The 20,000-nt window shown below is 44.4% G+C and overlaps 1 protein-coding gene across 3 annotated transcripts in view; it reads right to left on the bottom strand.

The window, feature by feature from the left end:
* myh10 (myosin, heavy chain 10, non-muscle) overlaps positions 1–20,000 on the bottom strand; it is a 52,808-nt gene that overhangs the window by 7,234 nt on the left and 25,574 nt on the right. For all 3 annotated transcript variants that reach the window (XM_035525570.1, XM_035525572.1, XM_035525575.1), the window contains exons 7-33: positions 17,985–18,077; positions 17,417–17,480; positions 17,206–17,304; positions 16,786–16,929; positions 16,584–16,679; positions 15,469–15,587; positions 14,629–14,781; positions 14,144–14,317; positions 13,640–13,813; positions 12,131–12,245; positions 9,423–9,616; positions 9,184–9,305; positions 9,008–9,077; positions 7,508–7,668; positions 7,270–7,378; positions 7,041–7,172; positions 6,563–6,769; positions 5,564–5,701; positions 5,271–5,394; positions 4,413–4,584; positions 3,243–3,455; positions 2,450–2,594; positions 2,019–2,225; positions 1,206–1,310; positions 652–804; positions 235–483; positions 1–57 (exon numbers count right to left, since the gene is read on the bottom strand). The exon at positions 1–57 is cut by the window's left edge and continues 156 nt beyond it. In XM_035525570.1, the coding sequence (XP_035381463.1) occupies positions 1–57; positions 235–483; positions 652–804; positions 1,206–1,310; positions 2,019–2,225; positions 2,450–2,594; positions 3,243–3,455; positions 4,413–4,584; positions 5,271–5,394; positions 5,564–5,701; positions 6,563–6,769; positions 7,041–7,172; positions 7,270–7,378; positions 7,508–7,668; positions 9,008–9,077; positions 9,184–9,305; positions 9,423–9,616; positions 12,131–12,245; positions 13,640–13,813; positions 14,144–14,317; positions 14,629–14,781; positions 15,469–15,587; positions 16,584–16,679; positions 16,786–16,929; positions 17,206–17,304; positions 17,417–17,480; positions 17,985–18,077 (3,789 nt within the window). The remainder of the gene's footprint in view (positions 58–234; positions 484–651; positions 805–1,205; positions 1,311–2,018; positions 2,226–2,449; positions 2,595–3,242; positions 3,456–4,412; positions 4,585–5,270; positions 5,395–5,563; positions 5,702–6,562; positions 6,770–7,040; positions 7,173–7,269; positions 7,379–7,507; positions 7,669–9,007; positions 9,078–9,183; positions 9,306–9,422; positions 9,617–12,130; positions 12,246–13,639; positions 13,814–14,143; positions 14,318–14,628; positions 14,782–15,468; positions 15,588–16,583; positions 16,680–16,785; positions 16,930–17,205; positions 17,305–17,416; positions 17,481–17,984; positions 18,078–20,000) is intronic.

The following is a 20,000-nucleotide window of genomic DNA, read 5'->3' as shown; positions in this document are numbered from 1 at the left end:
AGCACGGTCGCGCTCCTCTGCATAGCGCGTCGACACACTCTTCTCCTCTGCCAGCATCTTAGACACACGCATGCACACACAATCACATCTGGTTTAAGGGTTTGAGCCACCTGCCTTAGGAGAGCTAAATATCTTTAAAATGTTGCGATTACAACAAACAGCTGACAACTGAGCATCTTCACAATTTCTGAAAGTTATATTTGTCGTCTTTTTCAAAACCAAGGTCATGTTTACCTGGTCAAATTTCTTCTGCTTCTTCTCCAGGTTGGAGACAATTTGTCTCTGGTGGTCCAGGTCCACCATGAGGTCATCCAGCTCCTGCTGCAGGCGGGTTTTGGTCTTCTCCAGCTTGTCATAAGCCATGGCCTTCTCCTCCAGCCGCTGGGTGGCAGCCTCCATGTCTTTCTGCAGCTTCCGCTTGGCCTCCTCCAAGCCCTCCACCACACTCACATCATCCTCCAGCTTCTTCTTCGTCTCACACAGCTAAAGGCACACAGAGCAGTTCAGAGCCATTTGTGTGTGTGCGCGCACACGTGTACCTGTACCTCTAGGCTTGTAGTGCATGTGTGTGTACGCATGTATTCCTGTAGGGTTGTAGTGAGTGCATGTGTATATATACACACGTGTAGAGTTTAGAGTTTGTGTGTATACCTGACCCTGTAGAGTTACAAGCTGTTTCTCTAGGTTCCTGCGAGCCTCCTCTTCCTCCTCCTGCTGCTCCTGTAGGCTGCTCTTCTCCTCCTCCAGCTGACGAATGCGACTGCTCAAGTTCAGTTTCTGACGGGTCTCCTCTTGGAGCAGCTCCTGCTCTCACACACACACACACACACACACACACACACACACACACACACACACACACACACACACACACACACACACACACACAGAGAGTCAAAGGCTCTGGCAGAATTTGCTGCTGTAAATTTGCTGCTGTTTTGGTGTAGAGAGCATGGCATGTACACAAGCACCATACCTTCACATTGCATGATGTCTGGTCATCTAAATGATCAGTGTGTGTAAGACCACCACCACATGCAGGCATGACACACATTAGTATCCCCTGCATTGTGGATACTCCACCATCTCTTCAGAGGGTCCTTCTTAAGTAAGATTTTATTTATGAGGCAGTCGGGTGTTTTATATCTCAATTATGCCCCACAAAGCCAAGGATGCCTTACATAAAAAGCAGATCTGGAACCCACCTGAGTGTCCTGAAACTGGCTCTCCAGGCTGGCCGAATCTTTGGCCAGCTTGATTCCCTTCTTTTCAGCATCCTCCAGCAGAGAAGACACATTCTCCAGCTCCAACTGCAGGTGCAAGCACATGTGTGCACACACACACACACACACACGCACACACACACACACAGATAAAATAAATAAAATATACAAAAGGTGTCACCTTCCTGAATGGCAGGCTAAACCACTTAGTGTCCTTGGCTTGGTGGGTCCTGCTACATTGAGCTAAATTCTCCAGTCTGCTTTGCTAAATGATGTCCCACTAAGGAAGCCTCAGACTTGAAGAGGTAAATCCCCCTTAGACCAGTCTGAATCTCAATCTTTACAGCCACATTTATCTTTCCTGCCTGAATATCATCTGGCTCAGAAGTGTGATTTTTATCCAGTCTGACTCTTTACAGACAGGTTTTTCTTTCCCCGCGGTAAATCATCCAATTTAAAAATGCGAGGCACACATGCATGTCCAAGGTTCCTGCAAAAAATGACAAACAGCAGGTGGCCATATTCCTGACACCTGCGATCATCTACTGAGGTGTTAGCCACATCTTTCTTCACTGGCCTGTTGAATGCTACAACCCTTCAACACATTGGCACCATTTGCTAAGGCCTTGCTGTACAGTCCGTTCTCTTGCCCACAGATTTGTCACTATATTCAATGTTAACATTTACCTGAAGCATCGAGACCAATAAAATATGCCTGTGGTTATGCTCGTGTGAGTGTGTGTAGCTGGGGTGGAGGTAACGGTTGAGGTGTGGGCGTGCGGGCAAGTGGGGAACCTGCAGTTTGTGGGTGCGGTCGGCGAGCTCGTTCTTGGTCCTCTCGCCCTCTGTGGCGCGTGCCAGCACCTCCTGTAGCTGCACCTCCAGTTTCTTGCGCTTGTGCTCAGACTCGAGCTTGGCCTGCTGCAGAGCCTTCACCTCGCAGGCTAGCTCCTTGTTATCGCCCTCCAGAGTCTGCTTGCTCTTCTCCAGGTTCAGCTTGAACTGCAGCGGCACACAGCAGGTTCACTGAGATGATGGGAGAGTCTCAGAACTCAGCATGCAACATGCAAGTCTACATACTAATGAAAACAGGAAATCGACTGCATGTCTCAGGGCTGGAACAAGCAGCACCCTGATCATGGAGTGGGTCTGTTCTAGCTGCTCAGAAAGCCGAGTGCAGCTCCTTGTGTGCGGTGTGTGTGTGTGTGTGAGTTTGTGTGTCTAACCCTTTTGGCCTGCTCCAACTGTTCAGAGAGTTCCTCAAGTGCGGTTCCGTGTCTCTGTCTCATCTCCTGGATCTGAGACTCGTGGTTACGAGTCTCCTCATCCATTGCCTTCTTTAGCTCCGCCACCTCCTGCTCTCTCTTCGTCCTGCACATGAGCAAAAGGCTCAGCAATAAACGCCCCCCATCAGCATCCAAACTTCAGCCAGAACTAAAGCCATGGTCTACACAGCAGGCTTTTCTCCATATGGAGGCAAAATACAAACGCTCCATTATAAACTTGCATTCAAACTGTTGCAAGCAGGCTTTCATTCCTGTATGACAGGTGTGAAGAGCCCCGAGTAGCTGAGAATTCCTGACAGGAGACAGGGTCAAGTATGCCCCATCAGGTCATTAGCAGTCCAACACGCTTGAGTGTAGCACCACAACAAGCTGCAGACTGAAGCTTGGGCCATACACTCCTCTTTGCTAGAGTTTTGATCAGAATAGCACACACGTCTTCTTTTCAGAAATACTGATCCTCTTCTCAAACACTCGAACATAAATGTCCCACAACTCCTTCCCAGCTTATTCTGGGAGTCTGATGAACCTCAGCTCCATGCTGTGATACTCAGGCACTAGCTCAGAGAAGCCCACACACTACTGCCCCGACACTAAATTCCAGCGTCACCCATACTAATTTTGGCTTAAAAAGGAAACCCATCATCTCAGCCATGGCTGACATGGCCACTTTGGTGTTGTGAATGTGAATCCATCCTTTAGAGGCTTTCTGCATGTGTAGGGAGAGTGGGGACACCTGAGCTCCTGCTGGGCTGCAGTGGTGTCCAGCGTGTCCTCCAGCTCTGTCTTCAAGGCCTCCAGCTCCTCGCTCAGGTCGCGCTTTAGTTTCTCTGCTTTGCTGCGAGCTGCTTTCTCAGACTCCAGATCCTCCTGCAGCTCTGCCAACTGGGCCTGCATCTCCCGCACCTGCTTCAGTGCGTTGTTCTTCTGGGCCACCTCCTCGTCACCTCTGTTACACGCACGCACGCACGCACACACACACACACACACACACACACGCACACACACGCACACACACGCACACACACGCACACACACGCACACACACGCACACACACGCACACACACGCACACACACGCACACACACGCACACACACGCACACACACACGCACACACACGCACTCCTTGAATTTAACATGATGGGACTTCTTTCCTTTCCAGGAAACTGTGCACCATACTTACTCAAAAGCAGCTTACCAGTGACCAGAATAAACACTGGCCAACAGCCATAAGAGTATAAATAAGATTTTAGAAAAATGAAAAGGGGTCACCTGCCAGTCATTGGTAGATCAACTTCTTTTGAAACCACACCATCCCTTAATATATTATGATGTAGTGGAGCATCATAATTATTCACTTTTTTCCCCAATTTTCCTATCAATGACATGATCCTACCAAAACCCCAGACATTTCTGCTTCAATCACTAGGGGTCAGTCTGTCAAAGTTTAGTCAGCTGCTTTTGAGCAAGCCAGAGGTAAAGTAAGGTAAACTGATGCTAAGAACTTGTTACTTCAGTAGCTCACACAGGCGGAATTCTTCTGCATGCTCAGAGTAACACAAACAAGCCTTCAGGCCGCAAAACTACCAAACAACCACTGCAAAGATCCATTTAATCGTCTGCCAACAAGCCTGCAGGGTTGTGTGGCTCAAACTGGCATTATGGATCTTCCAAGCAGTCCACATTTATTCAAATCCATAAAATCTAAAACCTCCAGTAGAATGATTCTTAATATAAAACTTAAAATTAATGATGTTTACAATGTTCTCTACACTCAATGTACTCAATGTTCTTGACTGGTATAGCTAGAATTTAAGTTCTAATTATTTATTTTCAACAGTGGCAACTTGCCATCTGTAACAAGCCATCTGTCAAGCTGCTATGAGCTCTAGGGGTGGGGCTCACCTGGCCAGGACTGCCTGGAGCTCCTCCTCTTTCTTGGCCAGCTGAGCTTTGAGCTCATCAATCTGAGCCTGGAGCTCAGCGATCTGTTCCTGCAGGTCTGTGGTCTCCCCGTCTAGCTTACGCTTGGCCTTCTCCAGTTCCTGACGGGTCTTCTCCTCCTTCTTCAGACGCTCTGAGGGGCAAATGCACTTTTACAGTACTTCCATTTCTATGCCTCTCAGATATTTTGTGTCAGTTATTTAAATGTGAAATGTGATGTAGATATGGGTCACTTTGTGACAATTATGGCTTCAAAACAATACGACACTGAGTGTGGCTCAGACTGATATATGGTACGAGACCATCATATTCAAAAAGGCAATGGAAAATATTTACTTTTAAACTCAAAGGAAAACTTCTGCAGCTAACATTGATACATTTAATATAGCTGACAGCTGAATGCGCTAAGCAGCACCAGTAAACTAAAATTCTTCCAAGGAGTGTTCCGCTGACAACTTAGTGGTTTTAAACCAATTAAAGCAGTTTGTCCAGCAACCTGTATATGTATTAATATTAATATATATGAATATGAATGAGAAATTTACATTGAAAAAAATTACATAAATTTGAAAATGTATATATGTATTACATCAATGTATTACATTGAAATATTATTTAAATTAGCTTACATAGAGGCTGAAATTAATATACGACTATATTTTAGCTTGCCAAACACTTAATATTGATGAAAACAATCAAAAAATATTCTGAAAGTGTATATACCGAAGGACACACAAAAGGTTTGTGTAGAAACACTGTTCAGAAACAATGTGTGTGACGTGACTGATTTTTCAAGAAAAGTTCACTCAGGAAATTTACCTTCAAGGTCCACCATCAACATCTCCTGCTTGTTTTTCACTTTGCTGAGGTTTTTGGCCTTCTCCTCTTCTTCAGCCAGCACAGATGTCATCTCACTGACTCTCTCCTCCAACAGTTTCTTCTCCTGCAGAGAGATACGTGCAAAAATTAAATGAGAACTCCACATCATTGATTATGGTAAGAAGGTTTTATGCAGAACATGGACTTCTGAGAAAGAAGTTGCAGAGTGGGAGGAGTCTGGGCCTCCCTCCTGCGATGTGGGAGGAGTCTGGGCCTCAATCTGTCAACCTGACCTTGAGGAATTTTGAGTTCTGGTCCTCCAGAAGTAAAAGATCTTCCTCCATTTTCTTGATCTTGGCCTCTGCTGTAACCTTTTCCAGCTGCAGCTTCTGCCTAGCTGCCTCTTCCTCATCCAACTGTTCCTCTAGGTCCTTTACACACACACACACAAAAACTGATGGTATAAAGTATATCCAAGTACTGCTGCTTTATTCATTACATTAGCTGCAAATTTCTGGGGTCTATTGTGGCTCAACCCCCCCCCCAGAAAAAAACAACAACAACACAGTGAATGCTCATCATTTAATTGTGCATTCTGTATTGCATTTTAGCTACAAAAACCATCTAGTTCATTTTACCTACAACAATCATCTAGACGGCTATGAGGTCTGCTTCTCTACATCACCTCTATAACTGACTGACCCACTGCAGGACTTTAGAGCTTAAAAGAAAAGAAAGACTGGCATGTGAGTAAACACAGCTGTTGGATCAGAAAATATATATGAGAGACTCAACAGGTTATTTAATCAGTATTTGCCAGTTAGTCAGAGTTAGCGTAATACTGCCATAATACAGGCAGAAAGTTCACTGCTTTGCTCCGTCTTAAATTAAACCCAAGGGGCCTGTCTGTTTTTTGATAGCAGCCTGCTGATTTGCACCAGTGAGAGTGAACAGTCCTGTCCTGTGAAAATCCAGTGTGGAGAACATTTCAGAACATTGCTGCAAGTCATTAAAAGTTCTATACAAGACATGAATTTCTAATAAACACTAATAAATTCCCCCCCCAGAGGACCAGTGTTTCTCACTAAAGAACAGTACCCTACACTTAGGTTTTCCTTGCCATTACTTTCACATATGTGCAATGTTAGCTTTATGTTAAGTATGTATCTTTAAACAATGGTATGGTCACCTCTGTTAATGCATTAAATTAATGTAGATCTGTTACCTGTAGAGGTCACTGTGGTGCCTGTATCTATAGCACCAATGATATGTGGGTAAAATGTCTCCTGTACCTGGATGTGGGACTGCATTTTCTTCTTCTCGTTCTGCAGACCCTGGTTACGCTCCTCCTCCTCCTCCACGCGGGACTCCAGGTCATGCAGGATCTCCTCCAGCTCCTGCTTCTTGGCCACCAGACGAGCCCTCATCTCCTCCGCTTCTGCAAATAGCTCCGTCTCTGCCTGCAGCTGCTCTGCCAGGATGTTCTTCTCCTCCAGGAGCTGAGCACCAACAGAAACAAAAACACTATGAACCCGATCCTTAAAATCACGGAAACATTCCAGAACTCTCCAGAAGTGCATTTACACACAGGCAGCTTCTGGTTCGCAGCTAACAACTGATCATTTTACACAGTATATTAGCACAGGGTGGAAGAGTGGTCTCAGAGCTGTATGTATCAAAGGCTTGGCACTTTGATGTCTGTATGTGTGAATGCAAGCTTTTCTTGCAGCCTTCAGGAATGTGTGTGTGTGGGGTTGCTTGCATGCTAACCTGCTGGTGTTTCCTCTCCATCTCCACCAGTTCGTTCTCCACCTTCACCTGTTTCTCCTTCACCTTCTCCAACTCCTCATCTTTAGCCTGCATCTCCTCCTCCTGTCTGGTCACCTGCAGTAGAGGCTTCACCTGAGGACAACCCCCCCCCCACACACACACAGTAAGATAGAATATTTCTACAGGGACACTTCTGAGTGGGCCCGTTTGTAAGAGCAGAATATCTCACCTTGGTGAAGAGCCTCCACCACTGCCAGTGGCGAAGTTTCAGGTAGGCAGCACAGTTCCTCTGGAGGACCTTCAGAGCACTTAGCTGCTGCTGCTTCTTAGCAAAGGCCCTACACACATACACACACAGAAATGTATGCTCAAGTTTTTGTCCTTTCCTCATGTACTGGTATGAAATTTCACATGACTTCATTCTAATGATTCAACTGATAGCACGTACACACACACACTGCACTTACTTGCGTGCCAGGTATCCTCGACACACAGCCTGGAAGTAGATGATGATGTCTGTGATCTTCAGGTCACGCTCCTCCTCCAGGTGCGCCAGAACTCCGGTCCGGAAAAAGATCTTGCTCTGGCCAATCCGGTAGAGGTTAGGGTCCAGCTCCAGTGCCTGGATCTGTGGAAAGGGAAAAGAAGGCAGTTACAGCTGAATATGGTTGGATGAGATCTGCATGACACCAGGCCCTGTGGTCATCATGGGAAGTGCCCAGCAATAAAGGACAGTGAGTGTGGGGAACAGCAGAGGCTATAGCTCAACACAGCAAAGCGGCATACTCTGAAATGAATTGGATGAATTGGATAATTTGTAACCCTCCAGTGCTGTAAACTGTACATTGTATGTATAGATAACTGGCTGAATTTTTAACAATTGTTGGACACTACACAGATATAGGTTACAGCAGACCTGGGCACTGTACAGCCCACGGGCCACATCCGGCCCTCTAACTATCTCTGACCGGCCCGCATGAGATTGTTGGAAAATTTGAAGTCAAAGGTCAACGTGTAACTACGACACCTATTGCACTGTGATAGGGGCATGAAATCAAGAACTTTGACGAAATACAACTACACTGCTTTTATTTTGAAGGCAACTGTTTTGTTTTTGTTTTTTAAATTTGCGTCTTCCGCTCAGTGCCCTTTTGCACCTTTAACTCAAACGTCTACAATAAATGAGTTGGATAGCTAGGAGTTAGCTCTTAGGCAAGGTTAGCCGTTAGCCCTTAAATATGTTGGCTAACGTTAAAAAAAAGATTGACGCAGAATGCAGGTTTTTTAACAAGGAATGGACTTCTAAATATTTATTTACTGAAGTCAAAGGTAAAGCTGTGTGCTTAGTTTGTGGAGAGCAGATAGCTGTGTTTAAGGATCACAACTTGAATCGCCATTACGAGACCAAACACGCAGAGAAATACAAGAACTTGACGGAGGCAGAGCGGGCACGGGCATCTGAAGATTTGCTAGCAAAACTGCAAAGGCAGCAAGGATTTTTTGCAAAGCTCCACTCATCCAGGGATGCAGCCGTCAGGATCAGCTTTATAATAACACAAAATTGCAAGAAAGAGTAAGCCATTCTCTGATGGGGAGTTTTCAAAAAATGTTTGTTAAATTGTGCTATAATTCTGTGCTCCACATTTTCATGTTATTGTAATGTTTCATTTACTGTTTTTTCATGAAGGGATAGTATATATACACTGTATACAGTATATAGGTATTGAGTAGAACTGAGTTAAGTATATTAGTCTGGCCCTTAAACCATTCCCAATTTCTCATGTGGCCCCATGGGAAAATTAACTGCCCACCCCTGGGTTACAGGTTAAACTAGAGGGACAGCCAGACAATCAGTGTGAGCCATTTGTGCATTTCGGTCAAGTTATCCAATAATTTGGTGAAATGATTTAATAGTCTTTGGTCTTTTTGCCATTTTATTTTTCTAATGAAGGGAGTACAAAACTCACCATCCTCTCACAGGCCTGTTTGCCATCCATGAAGCCCTTGGGGATTGCATTGGGTGTGAGGATTTCATACCTGGTGGGCAAACACGCCGACAGTCCCAACTCAGTAACATCTCAAAGGTAAATAGCTGTGTGCTTGAGGGAAAGCGGGTTTAAACTTATCTGGACATTGTCTGTACCTCTGTCTGAACTCCTGGAAGACAATGCGGTTGGGGAAGCCCTGTCTGCAGATTCGGATTCCTTCCAGAACTCCATTACACCTCAGCTGGTCCAGAACCAGATGGGGTTCCAATTTCCCAGCCTGTAGGTAGAAGGAACCAGAAGACAGAAGAGGAGAAAAAGTAGAGAAGGGGTCTTGTTTTTTTTTTGTGGTGAGCTGTACGTGAAGAAATAAAGCCCTCCACAGAACGCGACTCACCCTCTTCTCGTGGTTGGGTATGATGCAGCGGACAAAGTTGGGGTTGGTGTTCCGGAGGGTGGCCATCAGCTTGGTCAGAGATTCCTTATACAGTTGGCCCACCGTGCGGAACATGCCCTTTTTGGTTTTATACGTGGCTCCAAACGCGGTCTCATTCATACCAGCCACCTGGTCCAAACCTACGATACGGTCCACTGGAAGACGGATGCAGAGCAAGTGAAAGGGCGAGAGAAAGAAGGAGACACACTGGTGAACTGAGTACAATCCCTTCTACAAGTTTTAACAGAACTACAGCAGTGGAAGGCCTAGCACAGTCAGGCTCAGTGCAGATGGACTGGGGTGGAGGGGGTGGGGTGGTCTGGTCTATGAGTAGAGTTCTGACTGCACAGCACCATTACACGCCAAACCCAGCACTCAACACACCGCATCATTCTTCCTGCAGTAGGTCCTCCAAATTTGCAACACACACACACACACACACACACACACACAGCTTTGCAGCAGAGTAGGGCTCAGCTTCATTAAACACGGAATTCAGTGGGTCAATCCCATTCCCAATAAAGGATGATTCCAAACAAAAAGTAATAATTCACAAGCAATATTAGTCGCCGTTTGATGAGCTGACTTTCAGCTGAAATGGTGCTGGATGGAAGCCAAACCAAGCCGAGCCCTGTGGCTGAGTGGTTTTGGACTTGATGCCAAGTCCAGCTGATGAGAGCAGAGTCTCTGAACCATTGGTGAGGAGCACAGGGAGGGTGGAGAGCACCCTCTACATCTACACAAGCAGACTGCAAAAGGAAATATAAACTTTCATACGGACTGAGTATTCAGATCGGGGAGCACGTTTGATTCTTTCACTACAACGCCACCTCCACCCCAACACACAGGTGTTTCAGTACAGTACGTTTCCACCTATATAATTTGGATCAATGAACATGGCTGGAGACAAATTACTCCTCTAGCACATATTCACTATAGCAGCACTGTCTCAGACAGAAGCATCAATGCTGTACGTGAACGTCAGGCATAATTTGCCAAGACACCTTCACCTTGACCGACATGTTCCTGAAGAAACTGCCCATAGTCAGTATACAGTTAGTCAATATACAGTACATGAGCTATACATCTCTGATGCAGCTAAACCCATTTTAGAATATGCACCTAATCCTCAAACCCAAATGCCACAAGGAAGCTTTACAAAGTAATTATGAGTCTCCTTTTCTCTTCTTATGGAATGAACACTTTTTCTCTTGCATTTCAAGAGCCTGCTCTCTCTGTGCTGCAATAAAGAGTGAGGACTGTCTACTCCTTTACATCCTGGCATGACCCCTTGACCTTGCGGTGCAGCAGCTGATTGGATGGTGTTGACCAGCCTGCAGCTGAGTGATGTTTCTGAATTCACCCTGAACAGAAGCAGCACTGTTGAGCTCTCGCTGCCAGAGATGAGGTGAGACGAGACAGAATTCTTGCTCCCCATGGACCATACAATCCCGTAGATGTTGACCTTCAAAACACTGCCTGACGCTTAAAACATACACAACCGGTGACCTGGAGAGTCGTGCTCAGCCAGGAACACGGCAACGGCAGAGGTCTGCGTTTGGGAAGGACTCTTCTGCCCAACATGTGCTGAAATGCATCTCCTGAAGCTATATGATTTCCAAGTGGAGGTTTCGAGTCACAGTCTCTACAGGCAGACTGGTGAGCACTGCACTGAACAGCATTGCCACTAGTCTGCAGGTGGAGGATCTCTAAACAATAAGGCACATGCAGGGCCCTCTTCCTCAGAGCTGACTGTCCAAGTTAGCCAGATAGCACTGGTGCTGCGATGACATGTCACCACTTCCATCAGAAACCCTACAGCCATGTGCCCCATCCTGCATGCTCATTTCAGCATCAGCTCAGGAACCCAGGGACACCAGCAGAGTGGGGCTTACGGCCCCGTAATCTGGCTAACTGGCTGGTTAGCCAGCCAGAAGGATCAGGGCCCAGGTGGAGAAAGACATGGGAGCATCTGAACGGACACAATGCGCTGCGTTAGACAATGAGCCACAGCACTGAATACCTTCACCTGGAGAGTCATGGAGGCTAGACACGTCATAGAAAGACGCTCTCTGAATAGTCTGAATCTCTACCGTTGTGAGCCAGAAAGCCAGGGGGGGAAAAAAAAAAAAAAAAAAAAAAGAACACAGCAAGCACAGACAGGACCACACTGGTTAGTGAAACATTGGTGGAAAGTCAAAAGCACACAAAACGTTGATACTCTAGTGACACTGAAAAGAGCTGAAAATACATCTGACTGATCTTAACTATAGTGTCTATATCTAACTCTCTTTTACTACGTCTTATTTTAACTATAGTCTCAATATCTAACTGTCTGATTCATCTTAATCTATAATATCAAATTATGTCTTATTTATATCACGTATAGACAGTATAATTGCTGTTGATGCATTTATTTTTCTTGAATGAATGTGTACTAGAGAACAGTGACATCAAAATGGAACACAGTTCAGTGTTTGCATTTTAGTATGTAGACAGAAACATTCCCCACTGCTAAGTGGTACACACTTCACTCTACAGACAGGACATAAAAGGAAAGCTGCAAACAACAGTCTCTTTCTTAGCTTGTGTGGGATCGTAAAGTTGATGGAGTAAACGAGCAAGACAAAAAAAAAAAAGTGAGCAAGAGGGAGAGCGCACCCACTTACCATCCTTCCAAAGCTCAGCCACAAACTTATCCGTAGACTGATGGAGTAGTGTGGCCACGTTGTCATTCAGTGGGTCCATGTTCTTCATAAGCCACTCATCTGCTTTGTAGTCAACCTGAGGAAGAGGAGCAGGGGAATGCATTACCAAGGAAGAATTACAGCAGGCTACATACCAAGACAAATACTTGATGTTGGGCTGTTTCATATGTATTTGTGGAAAAGACATTTGCTAAAATAACTTGCAGTACTTGCTAACTAGATTATTCTAAGCTGCAATGCAAAACTAATGAAGGAAACAAAGCATCACAGGACAAATTCTGCAAATTCAATTTCTTAAAAGCATTGCTAAATGTCCATAGCTCCAGAAGTAATTTAGTCATCATAAAGCCTGAAATATATTCTTATTATTACTCTCAATTGCCTGTGCACTGGAAGAAACTCCTCATCTAACGGCACTTTATAGTCCTACTTCCGAGGACGTCCTGCAATACCTTTTTTTTTTTAAGGTTTTCCCTGCTCGTGTACGCCTAATTCAGCTCACTAGCCAAGTATCAAGCCCTCCATGAGTTTAGAGTTGATTTAGATCAATGTCTAATTAGCAGAATACATTGTGAACGCATGGTTAGTGGTGTGAACCACACAAAGCCCAAATGCATCAAGCAACCTGAGAATCTTCAGTCAAAAGCTGTCCTGATAATTCCCTCCTGGTGTACTTATGTCCGGAGCATAGACTAATGTCATGTCCCTTGCCCCTGGGGGCATGAGCGAACAGGGCAGTCCCCTTGTTAAGAAGTCTCAGATTTCCATTGCGAAAGGGCTGCTGATCTGAAGCAGATGTGCTCTATGGAGCCAACTGCACCCAGAAGCACAGAGGCAACAGCTACAGGAACGCCACTGCATGTCAAACTCATTTTGAAAGGGATAAACACAAACACAAACACAAACAAACACACACACACACAGCAATGCTCTGGCCCTGGGAGGTAGCGAGCAAGCAAATCCATAAGCGTGTGCACACCCACCCACACCGTTAGTCAGGGCTATTGGCTTTAAGCTAGATTTGTTTAAAAGTGCAGTTGAGGCTTGTTTTGTACCACTCACACAAACTGCATGCCTTCCCAGGGTGCACTGCTATATGTACCGCCACTGTTTCTTTAATACAGACCGTGACTGCTTCGCTATGTGAGGGCTTTTACATAAGAAAACTATATGGGGCATTCTTATGGGTTCCAGAAATTAATGGCTTGGGATAGACTGACATGCCTGATCTGAAATATGATTTGATACTTTAATGTAGTTAATGACGGCCCCTTAACAATGTGTTTCAACAATTGTCTTTTCAAAAACAATTGTTTGGACATAGTGCTAGTCAGAGCATCAGGAACAAGCTCAGATAGTCAGGCGAGAAGAAGTGCTCTCTTGGGCTCAATCATATTTCTTGCTGGCTGGTCCATCAGCCACTCAGAATCGAGGAGAGGAGTGTCTTAGCACAAGGAGGGTGTCACGCACCCTGCCTGCATAGTGGATGATACAGAAGTCAGCCTTGTCTTTCAGCTGCCGTGGTTTCTGGAACTTGGCGTGTGAGCCCTGCTCCTGCACCAGCTTATCCACAAACGTCTTATCAGTGGCTTTGGGAAACCAGCACTCTTCATCCAGCAGGGCCAAAACACCTGGAGGGTTCGCCTGGGAAAAGCAGGAACAGGAGCAAAAGCAGCAGGTCATCCTGATATCTGTAATTCCTGTTCTGATGAAGTTATCCTTTAGCAGTACTGCAATCAATACCTAAGCTTTCTAAGACACTAAAAAGTAAAATCCACTCCAAAAAGGACAGCATTAATTAGCATGAATTTAAGATAGTACTGAACAATTAGAGAACTCTGATGTTAGTTTTCTTCATTTACTGCTAACTGCATGAGCAGATAATGTCAGAGGCGGGGAGAAAATATCCTCCTACAATTGCAAGGCATCTTACGCACATGTCCCACCCAAGCCCAAACAATGAGCCCTACTCACAGGCCTCTCGATGAGGTCGATACAGGGCTGCAGGTCGAGGCCAAAGTCGATGAAGCTCCACTCGATGCCCTCGCGCTGGTACTCCTCCTGTTCCAGAATGAACATGGTGTGGTTGAAGAGCTGCTGGAGCTTCTCGTTGGTGTAGTTGATGCACAGCTGCTCAAAGGAGTTCAACTGGATGGAGAGGGGAAAAAATGAGAGAGAGAGAAATTGAATATATAACATCATATGGGTACTTTAAAGCACAGAAGAGCAAAAGAGTTTGAAAATGGGGTGGCTACTTGCACATTCACCCAACTTTATAAACCTAATACTACACTGTCATATTTTCTCCTTTCGACAACGTATGTAGTTTTCATGTTCTCATATTTCACACATGTGGAATCTTGGCAGTTAAATTTAGATCACAACTAAAATAACCATTTTTCTGACTTTATGCTTCAATCCTGTGATTTGGTGCAGACTGAATCCTGAAGAGGCAGCACCTGGAAGATCTCAAAGCCAGCGATGTCCAGGATGCCAATGAAGGAGGCTCCCTGCCGCTTGGTGCGGTCCAGAGCTTTGTTGATGCGGTGTACCAGCCAGCGGAAGAGGCGTTCATAGGTGGCTTTGGCCAGAGCCTCCACCGCAAAGTCCGCCTGCACAGCACAGTGTGGGACAACATGGCATATTAGTAACTGAAACCACATGTTCTCAAAGAGCCAGAACACCTTACAGCAAATGAGTGTCAATAAAAAAAAAATTTTTTAAAGTCATATATTTTATCTACATAGCAGCTATTAAAACAAGCTGGCAAAGTGATTTAATACAAGAAGAATAACAAAGGAAAAACAGGTTAGAGAACGAAACATAAAAGGACAATAACAGTAAAAAGCTCTTTATGCAAAGACTACCCAGCACCCTTTATGTCTTCTTATCCATTCTGATATGTCATCACAAGCATAATCATGGTTTCATGTAATAAATGTACTTTCACATTAATTTACATTTTTTTAAATGTGTGCATTTTTAATGTAATTGGAGAGCAGAGCCATTTTTTCAAAGTAAGGGTGACTGTGGCAGGTTATTGTGAAGCCCTTAATGTCTGAGGAGAGAGAGGCTGTTCTCTACTGCTGTATTGTTTTAACCAAGTACAGAGTTGGAAAGGAAACCACAGCACAGTTCCCCAACGCCACATTAGGCCAAAGCCAACAACCAAACACATCATCATGAGTGATGACAGGTGACTGCTGGAAAATATTATTCCAGTGGTGGAGAAGAGGGAAAGGGAGATGAGAGAGGTAAAAAGGGGAAGAAAAGAGTGAGAGAGTGCAAATTTATATTACCTGTTCTTTTGTTTGGGCTTTCTGTACGTAATCGCGGCCCACTTTGATCCGGGGGGTGAGGATGGCACGGGTGAACTCCATAACACTCATTCCCAGGAGATGGCAAAGCTTCTGTGCAGCTGGAAATGACAATAATAAAATAAGCTAAACAAACTAAACCAAATCAAATCAAACAAACAAAAAAACAAACCCACAAACCATATTTTGGAACCATGTCCCTTCAGCATTAAGAATGCAAAGTTCCATCCATCACAATCCCTCTTCAGGACCATAAGAACACAGACGCAATGATGTGATGTAATTAGTATTTCCTCCTCTAAACTCTGCATTTTCCCCATTTCTCTCTACAGTGGAGGGCCAGGAGGGGCTGGAGTGGGGGGTGGGGAAAATTAACTCATTATTTAACTCTGTGGCCTCTCCATTGCATGTTTTGAGACAGAATCAGGATTTTTAATGTGCCAGGAAAATGAGGGCCCTGCTTAGACACCCATCCTACTGGCATTTGTGGACAAAGCTTCAAGACATTTTTTTTGTCTCAAGATGTTAAGCATTTCCACACGGCCTGTTTTGCAAATCAGCCTCACAGCCATTACTACGATTTACTGACTGACCCAGATTGCGCTTTTAGCAAAGAGTCACAGCAAGCACATACTCCCCCGGAAGAAGCACCAGGTCAAGACATAAAACCAGCACATGTCCAACAGTATGACATAAATCAGCCTCTATACCCCAGGATGATGAAAGTTTTTAACGGTGAAGGAAAAGGGAATTGTCCTGCAAGGCATTTCCAGTGTGCTTTTTAGTGAAACATCCCATTTAGGATGGCTCTACAACACGCTCTGGGGGGGAATCCTCTACATTTGTCCAAGACTGGCAACAGTATGGAACGGAATGATTCCAGCATGATGGAATGCTGGTATCGATCCTGCAACCTTCTGGATGGTTCCATACCAAGACAGAGAGAAAGACTGAAACAGAGAGCTACCTGGGTCTGGGCCTAGTATAACTGCCTGGAGTTCACTGTTGAAAGAAGACCATGGGTGTGTATGTGCAGTAACCGTGAGTGGGGGGGAGGGCCATGTGTGGAAGGGACCGTTGCTGGGTGTGTGGTGTACCTGTGTTCTCAGGCATTGAAGCCTGATCTGTGTTTCTCTCCTTCTTGAACACAATGTTGCCAAACTGCATCACAGCTGATACCACCTTCAGCATGGCTGTAAATGCAAACATAAAACAGTCATTCATTCTTTAAGTACTTTATCATTCAGCAATGACTGAACACCCCCCACCCCAACTGCTCACCCACCCACACCCACTTACATAAAATCTCATCATGGGAAAAGCTCATGATATGCATAGCTTCCATGGTCTCTTGGAAGTTGTCCTTGTCTTGTTGGCCAGGAATAGGAATGTTGCCGTTGGACAGGAAGCGGTAGCTATTAAAGCCCTCCAGGAGGAGATCAGCTGCCAAGAAGAACAAAAGCATCAATCATCTCAAAAGACTCTGTGTGTGTGAGCGAGGTGTCTGGAACAGTGACACAATCCAACATCATAATAATAAATAAAACAAAAATATATGAGAGCCACATCTTCGAATTCCAAGACAAAACAGAAAATTCTGAAATATGAAACTGACTATATGAAATGAGATGAGAACTGAGAAGCTTTTCAAAACAGCTCTTCTGTAAAGTCATACAGTCACAGAGCAGGTTGATGGGAGAACCAGAGAGGAACACTCACATCGCAAATGCTCTCCCGCTCCAGCCAGAAGCTGGTAGAAGATATGGAAGGTTCTCTCTTCTTTGGCCTGTCGGATAGCCCTGGACTTCTCTAGAAGATCTGGATGGAATGGCTTAAGGGAAATTAATCTTATATATTCTCTTACAGGAGCCATGCAAAGTAATCATCAATAAAAATAAAAATCATGAAAGATTCAATTAGAGCAGGATACAGGTCTCAATATTGGCCCCCACTATGTATCCAGTTACATCAAAGTTGATGCGGATAAATTTGCCCTGTATGAGGAAGAGGAGTAAGTTTAGGTGGTACAGACTAGATCACAACAACATTTCACTTTACATTTTATAAAGGGTTGTAGAAAGTGAGAGACAGGGAATGTAGCTATGTGTGAGTGAAAGAAAGTGTGTGTATATAAGCGTACAGGGGTGTGTGAGCTGTGCCAGGCCAGTGTCCGGAGCTTCTGCACTAACAAAGTGCAATTAACAAAAAAAAAAAAAAAAAAAAAAAGACACCCACCACAGACTGTTGGCTTTTTAAATATGCTCCATTTAGAGTTAATAAACTATAGAGCTAACTTAGAACCACTAACTCACCAGAATTCCAGTGTGACTAAGAAGAATATGGCAGTAGTACACAAATTGTTTTTGGATTAAGCAAAACATTTATGGATTAAACTGGATTAAACAAACATTTATTTAAACAATCAAAAAAAAAAAAGGTCTCAGACAAACAGTGGACAGGACTGGATCATAACTTGCAGTTCTAACAGTTCAACTTACAAAGCGTGAGGAGTTGTCATTCTTCACCGTCTTGGCATTACCAAAAGACTCCAGAATGGGGTTTGCCTGAAGGAGCTGTTTCTCCAGCTCACCCTGGGTATTTTTTATTTATTTATTTTTTTAAAGAAGGGAAAAAAGCAGCAACACTGTTAAACAACAACACAGTAGTGTAAAACATTTGAATAATTGTATCCACAAGGCTTTGAGAAGCATGTAAAAAAGATTGGATAAATAACCTCTGCCTCTGATGTGCACTAGAGTTGGGTGATACAGACTAAAAATTGTGTCACAATAGTCTCAGAAAGTAGCAGTAGTAATCATCATCATCATCATCATCATCATCAACCAGTTTATTCAATATGGAGAATTCAATCAAGAAAAAAAGTACTAGCTTTGAGGTTAAGGGAGAACATTAATGCAGCACAATGCACACAAGTAGAGAACATTGTATATCAGTGTGAAAAACATTTTAAAGTTTTCATTTCAAAACAAGGCAATGACATCCTCATACTATGATTACCCAACTCTACTGCACAAAAGCCCCAAAAGCAAAGAAGAATGAGGCAGCTCCTAAGTGGCCACCATCAATCTGACTCAAACCCCAGAAGGGTCAGAACAAAATGATAGCAGGACTGCAGCACATGAGCAGTGATGAAGCTGCATGCAAGAGAGGAAAGAGGAGGAGAACAGCTTCATGGCAAGAATGGGAGCTTTAGATGAACACAACCATACTCATCCTACACCAAAACCCATCATACCTGTAGTTTTCCATACAAATATAAAATAACATCTCTTCTAATTTATTAAGATTTACTTTAAAAAACAAACGAAAAAGACACCCCTCACATTAGTAGGGGTTAGTAGTGTTTTATGAGATTCACAGAAAAGAAACAGGAGTTCCAAGCCATTCTGCTCAGTTGAGACGTACAACATTGACAGGCGGAGGACACTGAAAAGTTGATTTGGGTGTAATATTTCATTTCAGCCTTTTCTTCCCCTAGCAACCATTCTAATATGCTTTCATCTGGGAAGTTAAGATTGCGAAAAGTTGTGTTCAAAACCTCTCGGGTGAGAAAATGCCAGTCATCAACTTCCAAAACCCAAACCAGACAGCCCTAACCGCGCTTTGGCTCTAGCCAGAACAGAGGTCAAGTCACAGCTAGATGTGCTGCAGGAGTTCTCTCAGTCTGTCTTGTGGAGAAAATAACCCCATCGCTACGGGTTCCCAGGAGACCTGTGGCTTGTGCTTTGGCTGTACGTTTGCTTCTACTGCATGGTGGAATGGGGAAAGAGCCCATGACCCAGCTCAAACCATCTGGCTCAGGAAAGATCTGAGTAAAACCGCATGTTCACTTCTCTTGCGCATTAGATGCACATTCTTTAATAATGTGTGGAACAGTTGCAGCTCAGCTGAACTTTTAGTGAAAATCTTCCAATATCACTGATCCTCATATCAAACAAGAGCAGTCAATCCAGATCAGATATAAATAAACTGTCCTACAAACCCAATTCTTTACAGGCAGGCTCGTTTCTAATCAACGCCAAAAGCCCAATGTTACTGGAGGATTCAGGGGAATTTCCTCATATAATCAATGTGAGGATCCATAAATCCACAGAGCTGTGTCACAGAGGACCGGTGTAGACTCCCCTCCCCCCCTTTCCACAGGTCCACGCCAAAACCTGTAGTGTCCCAGTGGCCACGTGACAAGCTTTCACGAAACATACCACTGCTACAGATTAGCGTGCGTTTGTGAGAGAGAGAGAGGGGGGGGGGGGTGTCATCCCATGGCTCAAGAACGGTTGAGGTTTTATTTCCTTTTCTGGCTCCTGATTAGGTGAAGCCAGTGCCATTATAAACAGTGCAGGCAGCACAGCAATAGCCCTGAATAAAACTTAAACCCTGTGGGTTTAAGTTTGAACTATTTTGTAACGGAGTAAAGATGAGCAGTGCAACATACTCTGCTATTATATGTATGAGCGAGATTAAAAGATGAGTCAGGCTAGTTACACTTCAGC

Source organism: Electrophorus electricus, chromosome 1 (genome assembly GCF_013358815.1).
Source record: "Electrophorus electricus isolate fEleEle1 chromosome 1, fEleEle1.pri, whole genome shotgun sequence".
Classification (NCBI taxonomy): domain Eukaryota; kingdom Metazoa; phylum Chordata; class Actinopteri; order Gymnotiformes; family Gymnotidae; genus Electrophorus; species Electrophorus electricus.
This window is presented reverse-complemented; position numbering and strand designations above follow the sequence as displayed.